The 21,214-nt window shown below is 39.7% G+C and overlaps 1 protein-coding gene across 1 annotated transcript; it reads left to right on the top strand.

The window, feature by feature from the left end:
• The first annotated feature begins 438 nt into the window (after positions 1 to 438).
• otol1b (otolin 1b) lies at positions 439 to 19,520 on the top strand. Its single transcript, XM_059989239.1, has 4 exons — positions 439 to 781; positions 6,712 to 6,801; positions 8,417 to 8,488; positions 18,637 to 19,520. The coding sequence occupies exons 1-4, from the start codon at positions 439 to 441 to the stop codon at positions 19,518 to 19,520; spliced, it is 1,389 nt and encodes a 462-aa protein (XP_059845222.1).
• Positions 19,521 to 21,214: the final 1,694 nt, after the last annotated feature.

Here is a 21,214-nt window from a genome sequence, read left to right as displayed (position 1 = left end):
AGCCATATTAAATTTATAATTAACTAACAGAATCCAGGACACTAAATTTTCTTGTGTGGTGCAAAAATAACGCCTATCTTCCTTTCACCATTTTTAAGTAGGTTGCACATTTATGCTCTGCTGACTGTTTAACCATCATCACTATTGAATAGGAGTGTGTGTGACAGCTTTAATTGTATGTAGTGTTTATGAATAAACACCCATAGTTCTGGGTAATTGACTTTGTTACCTGTTAAGTACTATCAAGTTCATGTCATTTGTTGAGGAAAGATGATGGATGTGTTGCCAAACTTCGAAAAGTATTAAGATGATGTAAAATCATTGAACAAAATGATTTTGTAGTCTATTCATATTTAAGCATTTTATATTAGAAGTTCTTCTAGCAATGCAAACAAAGTTATAATAGTTTCTGGAATTTTTTTGTTTTCAGCTGGAAAAATGTTTAGCCTTTCATGGCACACAAAACTGCTATTGTTCCTCTTCATAGCACAAGTGGCAGCAAAAGAGGAGTTCAAGAAAGATGAAGGTTTTTCAAGAGCTCTATTTCCAACCTCAACGGTACCTGCTGAAGAACTTGGTACTGATAATTCAGATCTTTCCTCTGAAAGTGCCACATTGAAATCAACATCTCTACGTTTATTTGACACCTTCCCAACAGTACCTCCGTTTGATGATAGTGGAAATTTTACTATAGATTCAGATGAGTTCTTTTTTAACTGCTGTGATTGCTGCCCCCCTGTACCAGGACAAAAGGGTGAACCAGGGGAACCGGGTGAAGCAGGTAAATATGATACAATGATTGAAGTGTCTAGTAAATCTTTAGAGCTGGTGCGCAATACCACCTTTACCCCCATCACTATCAATAACGGCTGTGAATTTGCTTCACTACAAAGGAAAATCTGAAAACATGCAGGAGGTAAATTTATAAATTGGTTTATTATTGTCAAACATACTGAGGTGCTCAAGAAAACTTGCTTTGCACACTGTTCATATACTATGAATCAATTTATTATAAGTGTATTGAAATAGTACAAGACAAACAATAACACAGCGCAGAACAAAGTGTGAGAAACATACACAAAATGCTAGAAGAACTCAACAGGTCAGACAACATACATGGAGAGAAATGAACAGATGATATTTTGGGTTGATATCCTTCATCAGCATGTGTGTGCTGATCATGATTTCCAGCATCTGCAGGATCTCTTGGAATAAAGTTTTAGAGTTACGGAGGAAGCGCAGTGTAGGTAGATAATAAGGTGTCAGGGTCGTAATGAGATTTAGGTTAAAAGTCAATCTTATTCTACTGGAAAGCAATGAGTAGACTTGTAATAGCAGGGTAGAATCTATCTTTCACCCTGGTTGTACATGCTTTCTGGCTTTTTTCAGGCAGAAGGTCAGCTGAGAAGATCATTGTGTTCCCTCTTTCTGCCATCACAGACTTTTACACTACACGCTGCAACCGCAAAGCAAACAGCATTATGAAGGACCCCATGCACCCCTCACATAAACTCTTCTCCCTCCTGACGTCTGGGAAAAGGCACCAAAGCATTCGGGCTCTCACAACCAGACTATGTAACATTTTCTTCCCTCAAGATATCAGACTCCTCAATACCCAGAGCCTGGATTGACACCTTACTGCCCTATTGTCCTGTTTATTATTTATTGTAATGCCTGCACTGTTTTGTGCACTTTATGCAGTCCTGGGTAGGTTTGTAGTCTAGTGTAGTTGTTTTTTTTCTCTCTGTGTTTTTTTTTACGTAGTTCAGTCTAGTTTTTGTACTGTGTCATGTAACACCTTGGCCCTGAAAAACGTTGTCTCATTTTTACTATGTACTGTACATAGCAGTTATGGTTGAAATGACAATAAAAGTGACTTGACTTGACTTCTGCCCAATGGGAGAAAGGAGAAGAGAGAGTTCCCAGGGAGCGTGTTGTCTTTGATCATGCTGGGTGTCTTATTGAGGCAGGAAATCTGTAGACAGAATTCATAAGGAGGAGTCTGGTTTCCAAGATGTGTTGAGCTGTGTCCACTGCTCTCTGAAGTTTTTTTGTGATCACAAGCAGAGCAGTTGCAATACCAAGCCATGATGCATGCAGCTAGGATGTCTTCAATGGTGCATTGATAAAAATTAGAGTGGGCCAAAGGGGACATTTCAGATTTATTTAGTCTCCTGAGGAAGTAGAGGTGCTGGCGAGCTTATCTGGCTGTGATGTCAACGTAGTTGGCCCAGGACAGGGTGATGCTCACCCATACTTCGGTACGAATTGTTCTGCATTATTTTGGTCACTAATGCTCTGAGTTTAGGGATACCAGAAATAGCATTCTCATAAAGCAAAAACTGCAGACAGAGCCGGCTTCAGTAGTTTTACGATTGATTTGCTGCTATGAAATGTACTCTGCAACTAATTTTATTGTCATTCTTCTATTAACATATTTATAACTTAATGAAAGCATTGTGGTAAATCAGCTTTGTCACAGCCTTTATGGATGAACACTTGTTGTTCTGTACCTTAATGATTTTTTGTTCTATTCTTAAACCATTTTTCCTTAAGGCTGGTCAAGTTGACATTTTATGAATCAATAGCACTGAATAAGAAACCAATTGCCCAACTGGTACACCCAGTTCTTCACGCACTGCACCTCTGGAATGCACGTTCAGCTGAAATGAAAACTGGCAGTGGAACTAGCCTGCTGAATCTTGCTGTGATGTCGGGTCCATGAAGGCCAATTAAGTGACAATTACTGATTATCATTTGATATTTTTAATGGATCCACATTCTACAACTGACTATGACAATATACTCAGTTTTCATTCATTATTTTCTTCAACAATTACTTCTTTCTTTACAAATCATAAGATGAGAACACCTAATCAATCTTCTTTGGAGGTGAAATGTACAAGTAGAAACATCAATCTGAGTCAAAAGCTAATTGCATTTTGATGCTCAGGAAACCGAAGTATACCTGTGATATTTTCTCATTTTTATCACTTAATGTCAAACAGGCTGAGATTAGTTTTAAAAAATGAGTCACATAAAGAATAAAACATTTTTTTCAATTGAAAAAGAGTATCATCTATGAATTTTCTCTGCTTAATAACAGCTATCTTTGTCATCTCTTTATTGTATAGACTGACTTTTTAAAACAGATTCCATGACTGGAAGTAATGGGCAAAAATAAATAGAGTGGTGTGGTTACTTCAACTAATGTCAAATCTGATAGAGCTCATCAGAGAATGTTATACACACAGAGGTTATCACGTATTCTAGCCTTATATGGGATATTACTTTACTTTATTGTCACCAAACACTTGATACTAGGGCGGACAATCATCACAGTGATATTTGATTCTGCGCTTCCTGCTCCCTGAAGTACAAATTGAATTAAATATAATAAAAATTTAAATTATAAATAGTAATTAGAAAATAGAAAAGGGCATTATTAAGATGGCGGTAAGGTAAGGTAGCGCAAGTCAGGTTCAGATATTTGGAAGGTACAGTCCAGATCCGGGTCAGGATCCATTCAGCAGTCTTATCACAGTTGGAAAGAAGCTGTTCCCAAATCTGGCCATACGCATCTTCAAGCTCCTGAACCTTCTCCCAGAGGGAAGAGGGACAAAAAGTGTGTTGGCTGGGTGGGTCTTGTCCTTGATGATCCTGGCAGCACTGCTCCGACAGCGTGTGGTGTAAAGTGAATCCAAGGATGGAAGATTGATTTGTGTGATGTACTGGGCTATACTCATGATTTTCTGTAGCTTCTTCTGGTCTTGGACAGGACAACTTCCATACCAGGTTGTGATAGGCCTAGAAGAATGGGTGCACCTATAAAATTAGTGAGGGTTTTAGGGGATGGGCCAAATTTCTTCAGCTTTCTCAGGAAGCAAAGGCACTGGTGGGCCTTCTTGGCAGTGGACTCTGCTTGGTTAGACCAAGTCAGGTCATTTGTGATATTCACACCGAGGAACTTAAAGCTTTTGACCTGTTCCACCTGCGCATCAGCAATGTAGATGGGGTTGTGCGGTCCGCTACTCCTTCTGAAGTCAGCAACCAATTCCTTCGTGTTGCTGACGTTGAGGGATAGGTTATTGTCTTCGCACCATGCCACCAGGTTTTTAATTTCCTCTCTGTACTCAGACTATGCTCAAACATTAATTTGAGAATGTTCTGTGTCTAATAAAGTTAATCCTTGCTCCTACCCCTTGAAGAGTAGAGGGCAGCATCAAAATTTCATGACATCTGCACAATGCTACAAATAATATTGATATCATATTTGAACTACTAGTATTATAGAAGCAAGACTGTCTTTACCTTGGTCTAAGCTAATTAAAAATTGTGGGAAGCTTTGACTTTTGTTCTTATATTTGCCATAAATTATGTTGAAAATATCATGACAACATTAAGCAAATTCCAAAAGTGGGTGGAAAGCAAGTTCTTTTCATTATATGAACTTAGGTTGGGAGCAAACGGGAATAAATGTGAATGATCACAGTGACAGTCTGCTGCTCAGAAATACTGCATGAAGCTGCCTGCCTGTGAATAAAGACATACCATTTATTCTAAAGCATGTTAAAGATCCAAAAAGCAGCTGTATTAATGAGAAAGTAAAAAAAAACTGCAGATTCTGGAAATCTGATATAAAAATAGAGAATGACGGAAGCAGCAGGTCAGGCAGCATCTGTGGGGGAAAAAACAGTTAACCTTTCAATTCCATAGCCCTTTATTAGAAGAGAAAAATATTTATTCTCTTGCTCTTTGTTGGCAAGGGGAAAGAGAATAAACAAACGAGGTTTTGAAAATCTTTGGGCTTGACCCATTTAACACTTCCAGCATTTTCTATATAAAATTCAATTTACATTTATTTAGTCATTTGTCCGAGCCACAGGTTAAATACCTACGTCTAAAACTGATATTTAAGCAGAAATGATCTGCGACACTGTGTTTTCAAGTTCAAATAATATAAACTCAGACACATTTTATTATTTTGAATTGCAGTGCACAGGAACTAATATCTGGAGTACAATAACATGCACACTTTAGCTACTTGTCCAGTCCTTATGGAGTCATCAGCAAACCATCTGCTAGATTCAGCCCATTAATTTCCTGATGTCAGGGGAGCAGTGTTCTGGATGGTACACCCCAAAGGTTTTGCAGTGCATTTGTTCAATTGTCTTAACAAGTCATTAGATGTTTTTGAGATGCAACAGTCAGTTTGATCCAGCACATTTACACCTAGCAGGCAGCATGTCTTCTTCTGGGAGGCCGTGGAAACCCACTAACCAGTTATTACACCACTCCTTCTCAGACAATGATGTTCCGCAGCCTCCTACAGAGATGCTCATTCTGATGATCCACCCTCCTCTCTTGCAGCTACCTCCAGATCCGACACTTCTGCCGAAGCAGAGCCCGTCATAATGTGGCTGTGGAAAGCTGCAAAATTCGGCGACTGAGGGAGCATGCCCAAAGTTCATCAATGTAGTGCATAATTCTATAATCAGCAATAATTTACTCCAACATGCTAATGGAGATACAGCATGTTCTCCATTAGTAACAATTATGATAATAAACTTTCCATAGATAAAGCAATAAATATTTTATTAATAATCGGTTGTCAGCTTATCTCCTGTGATGTGCCAATGTATTTTTGCTATAGTTTCATTGGAGAGTTCAAGAAGATTGAGATCTCTCTGTACCATTAACTCAACATGAAAGTTACTATTAATATTGCATTTATTGATCACTTGATGTGTTGCAATCTCCAATCTCCTTCTTCCCTTGAGCATTCGCTCTTCAATGTCATTGTGCTGGCATTTGGTTTCTGAATCATCATCCTTTCTTTGTGGATTCAGCTCCCTGGCTGCTGCCAAAATGATCACAATAATTAGATCCCACCCCTTCCATAATGCTAAGGCAAAAAGTAAAAATGCTGTTAAATTTGAAACATAGATGAATTCCTCAAGCCATATCTTTTAGAATATTTTGGTATAAGTGTAAATGATCAAACACTGCTCTATATGCAAGAGCAGGACTCAAAGATTTGAAATTTTTTCTTTTTTTTTCTGCATTTGGCTCTTCAAGTATCTATCAGCTCTCAGAGCAATCCCATTCCTTCCCTGTAGCCTATTCTCTCACACACACTCCTGATCTTTTCACTAGCTGCCTCATTAGAGGTAATTTATGATAACCAATTGACCTAATGGTCAATATGTCTTAGGGGTGTAGGAGGAAATTAGAGCACGTCAGGGAAGTCCACACAGTCTCAGGCAAAATGTGTAAACTCTGCACTGAGAACATCGGAGATTACAACTGAATTCAGGGAACTGGATAACACACACAAAATGCCGCAGTAACTCGGGAGGGGAATAAACAGCTGACATTTTGGGTTGAGTCTCTGCATTCAGGAAAATCCAGAATAAGAAGGTTAGGTGAGTGAAAGGGGTCCCATTTTGGAGCTGTGAGATGGCTGCATGATCTCAGTAATACTTGACCACCCACACTTTGTTTCTGCAAGACGCTTGTTGGACATGTTCAGATGTAAGTTGTGAAAGGTATTATAAAACAGCAATAATTGTCCCTTCCAACATTACCGAATGACAATCATATTTCTTAGGTATAGCATGATGAAATTCTCTACTTGGTCTAGCAATGAGATCACAAAATTACTTTGTTATCTTCAACACAAAACTTGATTGTTCCCCTTTCCTTTAATAGGGACACAGGGCGAGAAAGGAGATCAGGGGTTAACAGGCTTACCTGGGTCCCCAGGGCTACCTGGCATAAAGGGTTCAGAGGGAGAAAAAGGTAAGCTAAGCATGAATTTCCTCAGTCCAAGAATTGATCGATCGATGTCCTTTGATACCAATACATTAAAATAATTAGAGCTTTGAATGGACAGGTTTGACATGGACTTTGCATTGACCTTGAAGCATTCACTTGTAGTTTTCTTGAGCTGCTCATCACCTTAACTAGTTTGCTAATGAATGTGTTGCATAAGCAGCATGTAAATATTTGACATCTACCCTTGCGTGTCACTGATTTGATATTTTCCTTGCCAAATTGGGCAAAGCCAATGTTTAATCTATATACAGGGAATATGGCCTAACCAGTAGGTAAACGTATCAACTACATTATTTAAAGAGTTTTTCAAATGTAATTATTTTTCTGGTTACTTATAGAACTGCATGGGAGGGAACCATCAAAGTAGAAAAGGCAGCTGGGATGTAAGGGAGTTTTACTTGTACAAAAAATTGGGACCATGCTGGAAGATCTTCTGGCTCTCCAGAGAAACATGGAGGAGGAGGAAGGAGCACAAATCCAAGATGGCAGTAAAGATTGCAATGATCCAGGAATGAAAGGGTTAACATATGCGGAATGTTTGTTGCTTCTGGGCCTGTACTTGCTGGAGTTTAGAAGAATGAGGAGGGATCTCATTGAAGCCAACCAAATATTGAATGACTCAAACTGAAAAGACATGGAGAGGATGTTTCAAATAGTGGGAGAATCTAGGAACAAATGGAACAGATTCAGAATGGAAGTACAGAAATGAGACAGAACTTCTTTAGCCAGAGGGTGATAAATCTGTTGAATTCATTGCCAGTTATGACTGTGGAAGCCAAGTCATTGGGCATATTTAAAACAGAGGTCAATAGGTTCTTGTTTAGAAAGGTCATCAAAGATCATTAGAAAGCGGGAGAATGGGGTTGAGAGGGAAAATAAATCAGCCAGCCATGCTCAATAGAGCTAAAAGGCCTAATTTTGCTCCTATGTTTAATGATCTTATGGTTTTTAAGGAGAAGATGGAATAAGGAAAGTGCTGTTTCCATGAGAATCCTGTTCTGCTAGAGTCTAAATAGCTTCAAGGTTCAAGGTTCACTCAACTGAGGACAAATATCCATGAGGGTTAAGGTTCACTACATGCCATGCTGAGGCCTGTCAGACAGAGTTTCATTCTCAGAGCTATGCTGGACCAGCTGACCATGTATTTCAGTTTTGTGAATCATTGTGTGAATCTGTGGACATGCATCACAGCTCACAGCTTGAAGTGCAGGTCACACTTGTGTGAAAATGTTCCTCTGTGAATAAGAAGCATGGTTAACACAGGCTGGGTGCTATGGATGTAATAATACACATGTGGTTATACTTTAGATGCAATGTGCTCTTGGGTAATTTGGCTCAGATTATCTATACATCCACAACTCTTGGCCATACTTTCAAGTGTGATCCAGTTTCTCCCTCAGAGTGTTTCCAGAAGGAATTCTATATTAATGGATGTCTCCTATTGAGAACTTATAATTGTTTTGGTGTGGTTATTTATTATGGAATTTTGATACACGATGCCATTTATAAGAACAAATTCTATTTCCTAAAACTAAATATCTAATGAGCACGTTTTAAAATAAGACATTCTTGTGTTTAGGATCAAAAGGAGACCGTGGCCTGGATGGATTTGATGGTCTTCCAGGATTTATAGGAAAACCAGGGGAGAAAGGTATGGTAATAAAGATACTATATATACTTACGAAGGTTTGTAATAAATCCAATCACAAGATCATCGTATATCATCTAAAACTTTGATGAAATATCCATTAAAGTGCTACATTTTAAATAATATTAACTGATGTACTTAATTAGAGGCATTTTGTTTGTAATAAATGGTAGACATGAAGGTCTGACTCCACTTTGTCCATAAATTCACTTGATTCATTTCTGACACCATTGTCAATTTCTCTGCCTCCATCTCTAGAGACAAACGACCTACCAATACCTTTTATAAACCTACTGACTTTTACTGCTACCTTGAATATAACTCTTTCCATTTGGTCTCCTGTAAAAACGCCAATTCCATTTTTCATTTCCTTCGACTCCACTGCAGCTGTTTCTAAAAAGAGGTTTTTCATTCTAAGATATCAGGGATGTCCTCCTTCAAAGGGTAGGGTTTTCCTTCCTCCATCATTGATGCTACCCTCATCCATATCTCCTCTATTTACTGGATATCTGCCCCCATCCACCTTCCCACTGCACTTAGAGGAATACCATTACTCTTATCCACTACATGAGCCTTCGCATCTAGCACATCACTCTCTGCACTTCCATTATCTTCAACTGAAACTTACCATCAAACCCATATTTACCTGCACTCACCACTCTCTGCTTTCTGCAGTGATCGTTCCCTCTGTGATTCCCTTGTCCATTCATCCCTCCCCACTAATACCCCTCCTAATACCCAGAGGAAGAAATGCTGCACCTGCCCATTCATCGCTACTCTCACCTCCACTCAGGACCCCAAGCAGTCCTTCCAGATGAGGCAACACTTCACATGTGAATCAGTTCATGTCATCTACTGTATCCAATGCTCCGAATGCAGCCTCCTCTACATTAGTGAGAATCAACATAGACTGGGGGATCTCTATGAAATTTAGTTTTGTTCATTTAGTATCCATTTTTTTATTTATTCATGTCTCTATATTCTGGTGTTTCTATCAAGCTATAACTTTTGCAAACTGGATAATTATATATTTAAGCAACACACACAAAATGCTGGAGGAGCTCTGCAGGCCAGGCAGCTTCTATGGAAAAAAGTACAGTTGACGTTTCGGGCTGAGACCCTTCAACAGGACTGGAGAGAAAAAGATGAGTAGATTTAAAAAGTGGGTTAGGGGAGCGAGCTACTATCATGATGAGCCCATACTCAGGTTGGAGGAACAACACTTTATATTCTGTCTGGTTAGCCACCAACTTGATGGCATGAACATTGATTTTTTGAACTTTGCCATTCCCCATCCCTTTTTCTCTCTCTCACCTTATCTCCTTGCTTGCCCATTGTCTCCCACTGGTGCAGCTCCCCCTGTTTCTTTCTTCCATGGCCTTCTGTCCTCCCCTATCAGACTCCCTCTTCTCTAGCCCTATATCTCTTTCACCAATCAACTTTCCAGCTCTTTACTTCATCTCTCCTCCTCCCAGTTTCACCTATCACCTTGTATTTCTCTTTCCCCTGCCCCAACTTTGAAACTTACTCCTGTAGTGAACTACATATATCTGTCTGGACACGCCCCCTGCTGACTACTCCTGTGGCTCCTCCCACAGACCCCAGTATAAAGGCGATCAAGGCCTGAGCCCGGCCTCTCAGTCTCCAGGATGTAGTATGGTGGTCACTCACTGCTTGTTCCTTCTTCCAGTCAATAAAAGCCGATATCTCGCCTCACGTCTCAGAGTGAGTTATTGATGGTGTATCAACTCCCTCATCTTTTTTTTTCTCCAGTCCTGCCAAAGCGTCTTGGCCTGAAATGTTGACTGTACTCTTTTCCACAGATGCTGTCTGGCCTGCTGAATTCCTCCAGCATTTTTGTGTGTGTTGCTCAGATTTCCAGCATCTGTACATTTTCTCTTGTTTGTAATTAAATATTTAGTTGATCTAACAGTTGTTGATATCCTTAATTGTCTACTGCCAAATAACGAAGAAACAGTGAGTCCTTTGGGTCACTCTGTTCTCCAATTTAATTTTCGTAGGCCCTAAGGTGACTGATGAGTCTGATTTTTGAGCAGTAAATCTACTGGAGAAGTGGTACTACATGGGAGCGTTTGTCCACCAATGCTGAGTGTTTATTACCTGTATTTTCTATGTTTATCTGTAACCAGGGAGAGCTGAGTTTCTTCAAAACTGATCATCCCTTCTCTGAAACGTTTTTACTAGAAAGTCTTGCTTTAGGTCACCATCTTCCACTATGAAATATTGTTGTCACATTTTTGATGTTTATCTTGAGGGTACCTCAGAGCTTTTCTTTTGCCTGTGTTTCCTATTTCATCTTTATTTAGATCCATGGTTGGCATTCAGTAGGGATCTGCTCTGGGACCCCTGATCTTTGTGATTTTTATAAATGACAGAGATGAAGAAGCAAAAAGGTGGGTTAATAAGTTGCAGGTGACTCAAAGGTTGATGGAAGGAGGCTATAGGTAGTGTAATAGGTTATTGTAGGTTACAACTGGGCATTGATAGGATGCAGAGCTGGGCTGAGAAGTGGCAGATGAAGTTCAATCCAGAAAAGTGTGAATCGGTAGATTTTGGAATGTCAGACTTGAGGGCAGAATACAAGGTTAATAGTAGAATCAAGCAACACACACAAAATGCTGGTGGAGGGGTCCTGACAAAGGGTCTCAGCCCGAAACGTCGACAGTGCTTCTCCTTATAGATGCTGCCTGGCCTGTTGTGTTCCACCAGCATTTTGTGTGTATTGCTTGAATTTCCAGCATCTGCAGATTTCCTCGTGTTTGAATTTAATAGTAGGATTCTTAGTTGTGCGGAGGAACAGTAGGGTTATGGTTTCTACATCCATAGATCCCTCAAGGTTGCTGCACAAGTTACTAATATGGTGTTAAGAAGGGACATAGTGTGTTGGTCTTCATTAATCGGGGGACTGAGTTCAAGAGCCATGAGGTAATGTTGCAGCTCTAGAAAACCCTCATTAGACCAGACTTGGAGTATTGTTTTCAGTTCTGGTTGTCTCATTATAGGAAGGATGTGGAAGCTTTAGACGGAGTAAAGCTAGGGTTTTTCTCATTGAGGTGAAAGAGGATGAGCGGTGACTTGATAGAAGTGTATAAAGTGATGTAAGGCATAAATAAAGAGGACAGTCAGCACCTTTTTCCCAGAGCAGTGATAGCTAAAATGAGAGGGCATAATTAGAGCAAAGTATGGGGGGGGGGGGAATGTCTGAGGTAGGATTTTTACACAGAAAGTGGTGAGTGTATGGAACACACTGTCAAGAGTGGTGGTAGAGACAGATACATTAGGGACATTGAAGAGACAGTTACATAGGCAGAGGGATGATAGAAATATGGACAGCTATGTGCGAGAGAAGAGTTAGGTTGATATTAGTTAGCATAACATTGTGGGCTGAAGGGCTTGTACTGTGTAGTACTGTTCTGTTTTTGATGGTTTGAACAAGTTTTTTAGTAGTTATGCACCAGCTCTGTTTCCCTCCATTAACGCTGGATAGTCAGAGTTTTAACACTGGAGTTATTGACCATCACCGGGACATTTATACAAACATGGTGATCTGCCCACTATATGTTCTGAATCTTCTGGAGAAATGATGGTTCTGGCTTTACAGGTTTCCAACATGTGTTCTGGAACTCACCCATGTCTTGGAACTATTGACCAAAGTTGTATTTGCTACAGCTTTGTAAACTTAAAGCCTGTTGTGGTCATTGAACAGTGAAACAGGGTGCTGAAGATCATTTGTCACAATAAAACCTGCACTGAATCTTAACGTCTATGTTTGGCCTCAGTGAGAGGTGGCTGCTAAAACTGAGGAAGTGTTTTACGTTTTCTGTTCCTCCTTTTTTATGCAAATCTTCCTTTGAAGTTGACCAGACGCGGGCTGGTGGAAAACTTGGTTCTTGCTAATTCTTGAGGGTTACGTCTAGGCTGCTTTAAGAATCAGGAAAGTTGTTAAAAAAGTGTTTTAGATTAACATTTGAGTTTGCAACAAAATCATAATCATCAAGATGCTGGAGCTTAATTATTGTTTTTATGCTATTTTAACTTTAGTGTACAGTCATTAACAAGTTGTTTTGTGTTTGCTCTAATGTCCAAGGATAGCATTCTAATGACTATAAGATAATCTTCATGCACTTGCCCTCATCCTTATCATATGCTGGAAGAAAATTGCATTAGTTAGTTGGATTAAGATGTCAAAAGGAATTCAGATAACTGAGGATCTAGATGAGGCGATAGAACAATAAAACAGAATCATGTTTACTCTCACTGAAGTAGTCATTAAATTAATAGTTTTGCAGCAGCGATACAGCATGGCATTGAAGTTACTATGAGTTACAAAATCAATAAATAGTGCAAAGGATGAATAAGGAAGCAGTGTCCATGGATCATTCAAAAATCTGATGTAGAGGGGAGGAAGCTGTTCCCAAATGCTGAGTGTGGGTCTTCAGGCCCTTGTACTCCTTGATGGTAGTAAAGCAAAGAGAACATGACCCAGATGGTGAAGATCTTCAACAATGGATGCTGCCTTCTTGAGGACTGATGGCAGGAAGGGTTGTGCCAGTGATGGAAGTAGCTCTACAATTCTCTGCATTCTCTTGTGATACTCTGCATTAGAGGCTCAATACCAGGCTGTGATGCAACATCTCAGAATGCTCTCCATTGTACATCTATAGAAACTTGCAAGAGTCTTTGGTGACATATCAAATCTCCTGTAAGTCCTAATGAAGTAGAGACACTGAAATGCATGACTTCTTCGAGGTGCATCAATGTGTTAGTCCCAAGGTAGATCCTCCATGATGTTGACGCCCAGGAAATTGAAACTGCTCTCTCTTTCCACTGCTGACACCTCAATGAGGACTGGTGTATGGTCTCCTGACTTCTGCTTCCTAAGCTCAACAATCTTGCTGACATGTAATGCAAGGTTGTTATTGTGATACCACTCAACCGATTTATCTCACTCCTGTACGCCTCCTTATTGCCTTCTGAAATTCTGCCTACAACAGTGGTTTAATCAGCATATATATAAATAGTGTTTGAATTATGCCTTGCCACACAGTCATGAATGCAGAGGGAGTAGAGCAGTGGGCTAAGCAGTACGTATCTTTCAGATGCACCTGTGTTGATTGTCAACCAGGAGGAGATGTTATTACCAATCTGCACTAACTATGGTCTTTCGATAAGGAAGCCAAGGATCCAGTAGCAAAGAGAGCTACAGAGGCCAATGTCTTGATGTTTGTTAATTAATAGTGAGGGATTGATGGTGCTGAATATGGAGCAGTAATTGAAACAGAAGCCCGATGAATGAAGTACTTCATAAGTATGAAAGATAAGATATAACTGCTGGAAGAGGCCATATCCCTGTATCCCATATAAACTAATAACTGATAATCTACCTCTGTACCACTTACCTGCAAAAATGTTGTATCCCCTCATTCTTATAATATTTAAAATTCATCAATCCTGTCTTGAATTTTCTCAGTGATAAGCCTTCAAAGACTCCATGGAAAGAGAATTCTAACGATTACAACCACTCAGGTGAAAAAGTTTCCTTCAATGCTGACCCCATCTTACCCCATCCCTGACATATTTAGTTGTTTGCCTGTTCTCCATCTCCCTCTGGCGTTCTCTCCCCCTTTCTTTCTCCTGAGGCCTCCCGTCCCATGATCCTTTCCCTTCTCCAGCTCTGTGTCACTTTCACCAATCACCTTTCCAGCTCTCAGCTTCATCCCTCCCCTTCCAGCCTTCTCCTATCATTTCGCTTTTTCCCCTCCCCCCACTACTTTCAAATCTCTTACTATCTTTCCTTTCAGTTAGTCCTGACGAAGGGTGTCGGCCCGAAACGTCGACAGTGCTTCTCCTTATAGATGCTGCCTGGCCTGCTGTGTTCCACCAGCATTTTGTGTGAATTGTTTGAATTTCCTGCGTCTGCAGATTTCCTCGTGTTTGCCCTTCAATGCTGATTGGCTGGCCCTTTACTTTGAGGCTGTGGACCCTACTTCTAGCAGGGAGAAAAATACTTCTTGTATTTTATGTGTTTTATGTGAGTATTTTATGTATTTCAACAAAATCATATATCATTCTTTTAAAATCGACTCCAGTTTGCTGTGAGAACAATTGTTCACACCAGAAATCAATCTAATTAACCCTTGTTCTACAACTGCAACTACAAACATACACTTCATCAGTTAGCGAGTCTGGGTGTATACATGAAAGTTTAGGTGTGGACTCATCGGGGCTGTAGACAGCTCCATTAAGATGTTTTAATTCTTGTACTCAAATTCCTTGAAATAAAAACTAACTAATTGCTTGATTTGTCAATTGCCCGCTGTAACTGTATGTTTTCATTCAATGATTTGTGATCAAAAGCACCCGTCCATTTGAACACCAACGCCTCATTCTTTAGTCATTTTTCTATACTTTCTACCAAGGAGACAAGCTCATCCATTTCACATTATGTTCCATCCGCTTTGTTCATTTAACCTGTTCATTTACCCTGAAGCCTCTCTGTATCCTCCTTGCAACTCATGCCAGAAGCTAGTTTTGTACCTCATGTAAGTCAGTAGGTCTGTTGGCTTAATCTGTATCCTCTATAACATATTGACATGGATCATTAACTACACAAATGGCAGCTCTACTAATTAGAGCCCTAACTTATTTTTCAATTAATGTTTTTCTACAGCCATTGGTACTAGTATACCATATGCATGGTGATGTTATCATTAAGATAATTAACCTGTAAGTCCATGGCCTACATCATAAGCCCGGAGACTTGAGTTCAGATCCCTACATGGTAGTTGTGAAATTTAAATTCATTAAGTAATCTGGAATTGAAAAGCAGGCTCATTAATGAGGACGGTAAAACCCATGTATTATACCACTAACCCAACCAGTTCATCAAAGTTCAAAATAAGTCTATTATCAAGCAATAAATTTACCATATATAACATTGAGATTCATCTTCTTGCAAAACAAAGGTACACAACAGAGTCCACAAAAATCCCCACGTCACAAAGCCTGACAAACATCCAATGTACAAAAGGTGACGAACTGTGCAAACAATAAGAAACAAACAAATAATGCAAAGAGCATCAGCCACAGGGTCCCTGAAATGAGTCCACAGTCGCAGTGTCAGTTCAGTGCTGAGGTGATTGAAGCTTACCCAGGAGCCCAATAGCTGCAGGGCAGTAACTGTTCCTGAACCTGCTGGTGGGGGATCCGGTACTCCTGTACCCACCTCCCAATGGTAGTAGTGAGAGGGAGACGGGTCAACCACAGGCAGATGCTGTTGAATACTGATTTGTTTTCTGCTCTCAGGACCCGAATGGGTTGAACACCATTTTGTTTTTTGCTCCCGGGCCTTGACGCTTTAATCAGTGCGGAGTAGTGGAGCTAAACTCTGTTTTTTTTTTCCACTCTTGGGACTTAATGCTTTAATCTTGCTTGAGGTCTGCCCCAGAGATGGCTGCTTTGTGTTTGCCAATTTTCATCTTCAAAGTGCCTGCATTCCCAGGAGTCAAGTTCAGCTAATCCACGTCCATGGGGTCTGTGTCCATAGGACACTCAAAGCTGCTGCACAGGTTGACAGTGTTGTTAAGAAGGCGTATGGTCTGTTGGCCTTAATCAACCATGGGACTGAGTTCAAAAGCCGTGAGGTAATGTTACAGCTATATAAGACCTTAGTTAGACACTAGGTGAAGTAGTATGTTCACTTCTGGTCACCCCATTACAGGAAGGATGTGGAAGCCATAGAAAGGGGGCAGAGGCGATTTTCAAGGATTTTGCCTGGATTGGAGAGCATGCTTCACAAGAATAGGTTGAGTGAACAGCCTTCCCTCCTTGGAGAGAAGAAGGATGAGAGGTGACCTGATAGAGGTGTATAAGATGATGAGAGACATTGATCGTGTGGATGGCCAGAGGCTTTTTCCCAGGGCTGAAATGGCTAACACAAGGGGGAATAGTTTTAAGGTGCTTGGAAGTATGTACAAGGGTATTGACAGAGGTAAGTTTTTCACACAGAGAGCGGTGGGTGTGTGGAATGCACTGCCAGTGTCAGTGGTAGAGGCGGATATAATAGGGTCTTTTAAGAGACTCTTAGATAGGTACATGGAGCTTAGAAAAATAGAGGGCTAGGCAGTAGGGAAATTCTAGGCAGCTTCCAGAGTAGGCTACATGGTTGGCACAACATTGTGGGCTGAAGGGCTGTAACCTGCTGTAAATTTTCTATGTTTCTATGTTCTATGAATCCTTTTGGATATTGTGAAATTATTAGTTCATTGAGACAGTTCAAAAGTACATTTCTTAAATGCAAATTACAGGCTGTAGATTGAAGTCGTAGTTCAGAAGAAGTACATCGAATAGAATTACCTGTAGTTTTATGAGCTACCTGCAAAACATTGCTAAATATCATCAGAGTCATCTTGGTCTCTCACTGCCCTTCAAGAAAGGAAAGTAGCTGTCCTTAGGCAGTATGGACTGTATTTAACTTTATGCCTAGTGCACTGTGACTGACTTGTAACAAGCCCCTGAATGGATTAAACAAATAAATCTTTTGTACCTAAACAGCTACCTTGAAACAGGAGAAAAATGGATTGATCACTTAGCATGAAATGGTCATTGATTGCAAACAGAAGAATAACCTGTCACACACACTAGTCAAGGAACTCATACTCACAGAATCATATGTGACAGTATGTGCCAACCCCTGCCTTCAGAAGTTATGTCCTACCCCATTGGCCAGACAGACCCATCAATGGTAGTTGTACAGTCATATTTACTGAAGGAAGTGGTCCTAGGAATTCTCAGCATTGATTCCAGGCTATGTGAAGCCTCAGGGCATCAGAATGAAACACGGGCAAAGAAAACTCTTTCTGATCACCAGCTCTTGCCCTCCCATAATTTACTGATCCATGTTGGACAATAGATGGGAGGAACACTAACATTAGCATAGGCACAAGCAGGGCTTTACTACCCAGCACCACTGAACAAGCTGGATGACTCCTAAGAGACTACAATGACACACTAGGTGTGTAGCACATGGTAAACATTGACTGGAAACTCTGTGCAAACATCCGCATAAATGTTCCTTTCCTAAGTTGTTAAATGGAAAACTAATGTTTAACCTCTTGAGAGAAAGAAGATGTAGAATCTAATGATAACATGATGTAGAGGATTTCAAGAGAATGTGCAGTAAAATTCAGTTCATTACTTATTATGGGAATGATGCATTCTGGTTAGAAGTATCCTGAGAGCAGGCATACTTTGTAGGAGTTACAGCTGCCTATCCCTTCACCACTCCTCCTGCGAACAGTTATATAAGGTTCTTATTTAAGATGAAACTTCTGAAGCGCAAAAAGATTAGACAAAGAGATTTGAAAGATGCCAGCTAAAAAAGCAATTATCTTCTTTTAGAAAAAATTGCATTGCAGAGCAATTTAGCAAACTGTACCGACCCTTTGATATTGTATGAGCATAGTTACTGATGATACAGGCTGCTTCATTGATTAGTTATCAATAAGCCATAAATACAATAATCTTGTAAATAGCTTACTATAAATAATCCACAGTATTTTTTGAAAGATCAATAATGCTGATTTCAGAGAGTTAATAATCTTCATGCAAAATTTAAATATTAAACTGAAAAAGCTAAACTAATGCATTGCTACTTATTTGGTAAAACTCCACATTAGCGAAATAAAGGAAATTGTTTTGTTTAATAGTGATCAATGGTCATTGTAATAGAGAACATTTTAACAATAACCTGTAGTTAAATGTTATTTTATCTCTTCAATTTTAATTGAATTTGCCCTTCATTGTTAGGCTAAGATGCTTCATCTTCGGACTAAACTTTTTCACCAAGTATTATGCCACAAACTTCTAATGCAAGTTGGTCCAATTGAATATAAAGTATGTAATTAAAATAAGATTAATGTGATCAATTGTACAAGAAATAAGTTTGCAATACAGCAATTTACAATTCTTCCTTTTTTTAAATTTATGTGCTCAGCATATCAGAAAATTCATTATGAGTTTGTTTATAATTCTTCTGCTTGAACTGTGCTAAATATTATTATCATATCAAATGCTTGAAACTTCTGAATACTTAGAAGATTCGACCATCCATCTTTGTGCTTTTATTTCAGGAGAGCAAGGAGCAAAAGGTGATAAAGGAAACATTGGTTTCCCTGGATTTAAAGGAGACAAAGGAGACAAAGGAGGACCCTGTGAAAATGGCACCAAAGGAGACAAGGGGGAGCAGGGGGATGTGGGCAAAATGGGGTTAACAGGAGAGAAGGGTGAGAAAGGTGAAAGGGGAGACATAGGAGAGAAAGGAGAGTGTGGGGACTTTGGTGAGAAGGGGAATCGTGGAGAGCCCGGTGCAGAAGGTGAGAAGGGTGACAAAGGTGAAAAGGGGGATCCGGGGATTGATGGCATCAAGGGAATTGATGGCATCGATGGAGAAAAGGGAGATCCAGGCCAAAAGGGAGACAAAGGGGACCGAGGATTACAGGGGCCAAAAGGATTAGTAGGACCAAAAGGAAAAGATGGTAGCAGAGGTCTACGTGGGAGAAGAGGTACTCGTGGGCCAAGGGGTTTGCCGGGGCAAAAAGGTGAGGATACAAAAATCACGCCATCTGCATTTAGTGTAGGATTGATCCCAAATAAGTCATTCCCTCCAGTTGGCACTCCAATAAAATTTGAAAAAGATTTCTACAATGACCAGAATGCCTATAATCCAGTAACTGGGAAGTTCCACTGCAGTATTGGGGGTGTTTACCTGTTTTCATATCATTTGACTGTGAGAAGTAGACCTGTAAGAATTAGCCTGGTAAAAAATAGCATTCGGATCCTGAAGAGCAGAGATGCAATTTTTGGACAAGACATAGATCAGGCATCCGGCATGGTTATTCTTAAACTGAAACCCAATGATGAAATCTGGTTGATGATAACTCGAGAGTGGAATGGGGTTTTTGCAAGCAATGATGATGATAGTACATTTACTGGATTTCTTTTATATCAAGACTAGACTTTTATATATATATTGCTTCACATTTTTAATCACCTTGGAAGGCCATTGAATGTATTTCTGGTTTTAGATCTTTTACTTGCTGGGTCAAAAAATGAAATAGTCAATATTTGTAATAATTTTAAAAATGAAAATTCTGATTTTTGTTTTGAATATATGTGACACTACAGAATACATGATAATAGTTTATTAAAACAATAAAGTCAGTAAGAATTTGGCATTTATTTTCTTTACAGTGACTTTATATATGGGTGTGCTCTACGCACTAATTCTGCTCCTGTATCTTATGGTCTATGTTCTTGTCAGCATTCCAGACCTCAGAAGGCCTCATATATTGGTACAAGCACAAATCGGAGGTGTTTTGAAGGTCCGAGGATGGCATACCTTGTTCTCTGCTCTGTAGCTGGGCATGCCAGGTAGCCCAGTGGTGAAGCAATAAGCTGACGTACAAAGGGTTCCAATGCATTTTATACTGGACTCAGCTTTACAGGAAGGAAGACTGATAAATTATTCTCCTCCTATCAGATCTAATTGCAAACAATCATACAAGACACAGAACACAAGTAACTTCGCACCTTTTTCCTGAATTTAACTGATTTGATTAAACAGAAATCGAGCATTGAAATGATATTACGACATATATGTCAGACAGCATCTATGGAGGGAAGTGAACACTCAACATTTTGGGTTAAAGACCCCTCACCTGTATTGAAAAATTGGAGAGATATCCAGAGTTGAAAGGTGGAGGGAAGTGGTGGAGCAAGAGACAGCTGGTTATAGGTGGAATCAGGTGAGGAATGATAATAGGCACATATTAGGCTGAGATGGGTAATAGGAGAGAATGTCGTTGTCATGGGATTGTACAGATGGTGGAAATGGGATGATGTCACTTGGTCATATCAAGGCTGGTGAGTTGAACATGATGGCAAATAGAATCCAGTCATTGCTGATGAGAGGGTAAGAATGACTAAGGGTTGAAGTGTCAGACAAGAAAATGTAGATTCTAGAATCTGGAGCCATAAACTGGAGGAACTCAGAGAGTCGAGCAGCATTTGTTGGGGGGTGGGGTGGAAGGAATAGTCAATGTTTTGAGTTGACACCCTGCTTCAGGACTGATGCATGGGAAAAGGAGTAAACTGAGTTCAGAATTCCGCACAGTAAACAGATGAGAATTTATAATTGAAGTCAAAAGAAGCCTGATATAGTGCTAGTTAAATAATAGTTGGATTCTTAATATTAAGATCAGAACAAAGTACCAAAGCAAATACAATAATACGTGATATCAATTCTCTGCTCCCCTGCTCTGAGCTTGAGAGTTTCATTAGTCATTTTCCCATTTTCAATTCTTGAATATAATTTTTCCATCCTTAGTTCTTTTTCTCCAAATGTGGACTTCTCTTTCTCAGATGATCTGTGGCTTTTCATTGAAATCTATCATGTTTAACCAAGGTCATGCCTTGTTATCATTGCCACTATCAGTTAGGAAGTACAGAAGCCTGAAGGCACACACTCAACAATTCAGGAACAGCTTCTTCCCCTCTGACATCCAATTTCTGAATGGACATTGAACCCATGAACACTACCTCACTGTATAGCTATATATGTTTACTGCAATTCATGTTCTTTTGTTTTTTTCTATTATTATGTATTGCAATGTACTGCTGTCACAAAGACAACAAATTTAACCTGATTCT

This window comes from Hypanus sabinus, chromosome 2, assembly GCF_030144855.1.
Source record: "Hypanus sabinus isolate sHypSab1 chromosome 2, sHypSab1.hap1, whole genome shotgun sequence".
Lineage (NCBI taxonomy): Eukaryota > Metazoa > Chordata > Chondrichthyes > Myliobatiformes > Dasyatidae > Hypanus > Hypanus sabinus.
The sequence above is the reverse complement of the archived record's forward strand: the minus strand, read 5'-3'. Positions and strand labels throughout refer to the sequence as shown.

Excerpts from the sequence above, each read along its gene's own strand:
- otol1b (XM_059989239.1), top strand. The coding sequence starts at position 439 with ATGTTTAGCCTTTCATGGCACACAAAACTGCTATTGTTCCTCTTCATA. Across the intron at positions 782-6,711 it reads AGGGGAACCGGGTGAAGCAG|GGACACAGGGCGAGAAAGGA; the intron begins GTAAATATGATA and ends TTCCTTTAATAG. Across the intron at positions 8,489-18,636 it reads AGGAAAACCAGGGGAGAAAG|GAGAGCAAGGAGCAAAAGGT; the intron begins GTATGGTAATAA and ends CTTTTATTTCAG.